The 1,549-nt window shown below is 52.2% G+C and overlaps 1 protein-coding gene across 2 annotated transcripts in view; it reads left to right on the top strand.

Annotated features, from left to right (window-relative positions):
- The window catches only part of CUNH9orf116 (chromosome unknown C9orf116 homolog), a 5,082-nt gene that overhangs the window by 705 nt on the left and 2,828 nt on the right, over positions 1-1,549 (top strand). For both annotated transcript variants that reach the window (XM_008073788.1, XM_008073789.1), the window contains exon 2: positions 1,109-1,187. In XM_008073788.1, coding sequence (XP_008071979.1) covers positions 1,109-1,187 — 79 coding nt within the window. The remainder of the gene's footprint in view (positions 1-1,108; positions 1,188-1,549) is intronic.

The raw sequence follows: 1,549 nt of genomic DNA, 5'->3' as shown, positions 1-1,549 counted from the left end.
TCTCGCCCCAAGTAGCTAACTCTTACCCTGACCTTGACCCTAACTCTAACTTCTAACCCTAACCTAAAGGGTACACCACCATGTCCAGATAATTTTTTGATTTTTTTTTTTGTAGTGAAAGGTCTCGCTATGTTGCTGGTCTCAAACTCTTTGTAGGCTGGTCTCAAACTCTTGGGCTAAAGCAAGCCTCCTGTTTCGGCCTTCCAAAATGTTGGGATTACAGGAGTGAGCCACTGTGTCCTACCAGGACAAACCTTTCATTCTTGCACTCCTGCATTTAGCCCTCTCAACAATCCTATAGGAGAGGGTCTATTAGGATCCTTGTTCCTTGTTCTCTTAGAGACAACTGGGGTGTAAAAAGATAACTTGTAGGAGCTCTCATAGTGTGAAGTCTCTGGTCTGGGCTACCACCAGGCAGGGGCGGTGTTACAGACCACAGCAGAGTTTGCTGTTCCAACTGCACCTGGTAGGAGCATGGCCTCAGCAGGGTGGGGACCTCCTGAGTGGCAGGGTCTGGAGCCTGAACCTCGGCCTCCAAGTTGACTAACCTGCCTAGGAAGTGTGTGCCAAGGCCCTTCCGGGGTTGGGGGTCAGCGCTTTGCTGGCTGGGCAGAGGGAGCCAGGGAAGCTGGGTCTGCCAGGACAGTCAGTCGTTCGTGACAGGAGTCCGTGTTCAGGGCTTCATTGCTAACTTGGGCATATTGTTCATTCCTTGGGGGCATTTCCCATGGAGCTCCATCAACCAAATACTGTAAGGCTGTGGATGGGCAGAATTAGAATAAAATGAGTGGACCAGGCACAGTGGCTCACACCTGTAATCCCAGCACTTTGGGAGGCTGAGACAGAAGGGTTGCTTGAGCCCAAGAGTTTGAGACCAGCCTGGGCAACATAGTGAGACCCCGTCTCTACAAAAAAAAAAAAAAATAACGAGGCATGGTGGTGAGTGCTTGTAGTCCCAGCTACTTGGGAGGCTGAGGTTGAAGGATCCCCTGAGCCCAGGAGGTCGAGGCTGCCGGTGAGCTATGACTGTGACCCAGCCTGGGTGACGGTGAGACCCCAACTCAAAAAAAGAATGAATGGAAAGTAGAGTGTATTTCTCATCTACCAGGACCAAGGAGTCTGTGTCTGTGTTCAGGACCAGCAACCAAGCTTATGGGAGCAGAGCGCCCACCGTGCACGAGATGCCGGTGAGTGGGAATCATGGGGGAAAAGGGGAGGGAGGCACCTCAAGGTGTTTTGGAACAGAGCAAGGTAGACATAAGTGAATGAATGAATTTAAGAAGGGAACGTTGGCTGGGCTCAGCCTGTAATTCCAGCACTTTGGGAGGCCGAGGCAAACCCCTGAGCCTATGGGTTTGAGACCAGTCCGGGCAACTTGGTGAGACCTCGTCTCTACAATAAATCAAAAAGTTAGCCGGGCGTGGTAGCGGGCACCTGTGGTTCTGTCTACTTGGAAGGCTGAGGAGGAAGGATTGCTGGAGCCCAGCAGGTCGACGCTGGGGTGGCTGTGAGCATGCCACTGCACTCCAGCCTGGGCAATGGAGTGAGA

This window comes from Carlito syrichta, unplaced genomic scaffold, assembly GCF_000164805.1.
Source record: "Carlito syrichta isolate Samal-C Ts95f unplaced genomic scaffold, Tarsius_syrichta-2.0.1 Scaffold316169, whole genome shotgun sequence".
NCBI classification, from domain to species: domain Eukaryota; kingdom Metazoa; phylum Chordata; class Mammalia; order Primates; family Tarsiidae; genus Carlito; species Carlito syrichta.
Note: the sequence above shows the minus strand (reverse complement) of the source record. Positions and strands in the feature narration are given on the sequence as shown.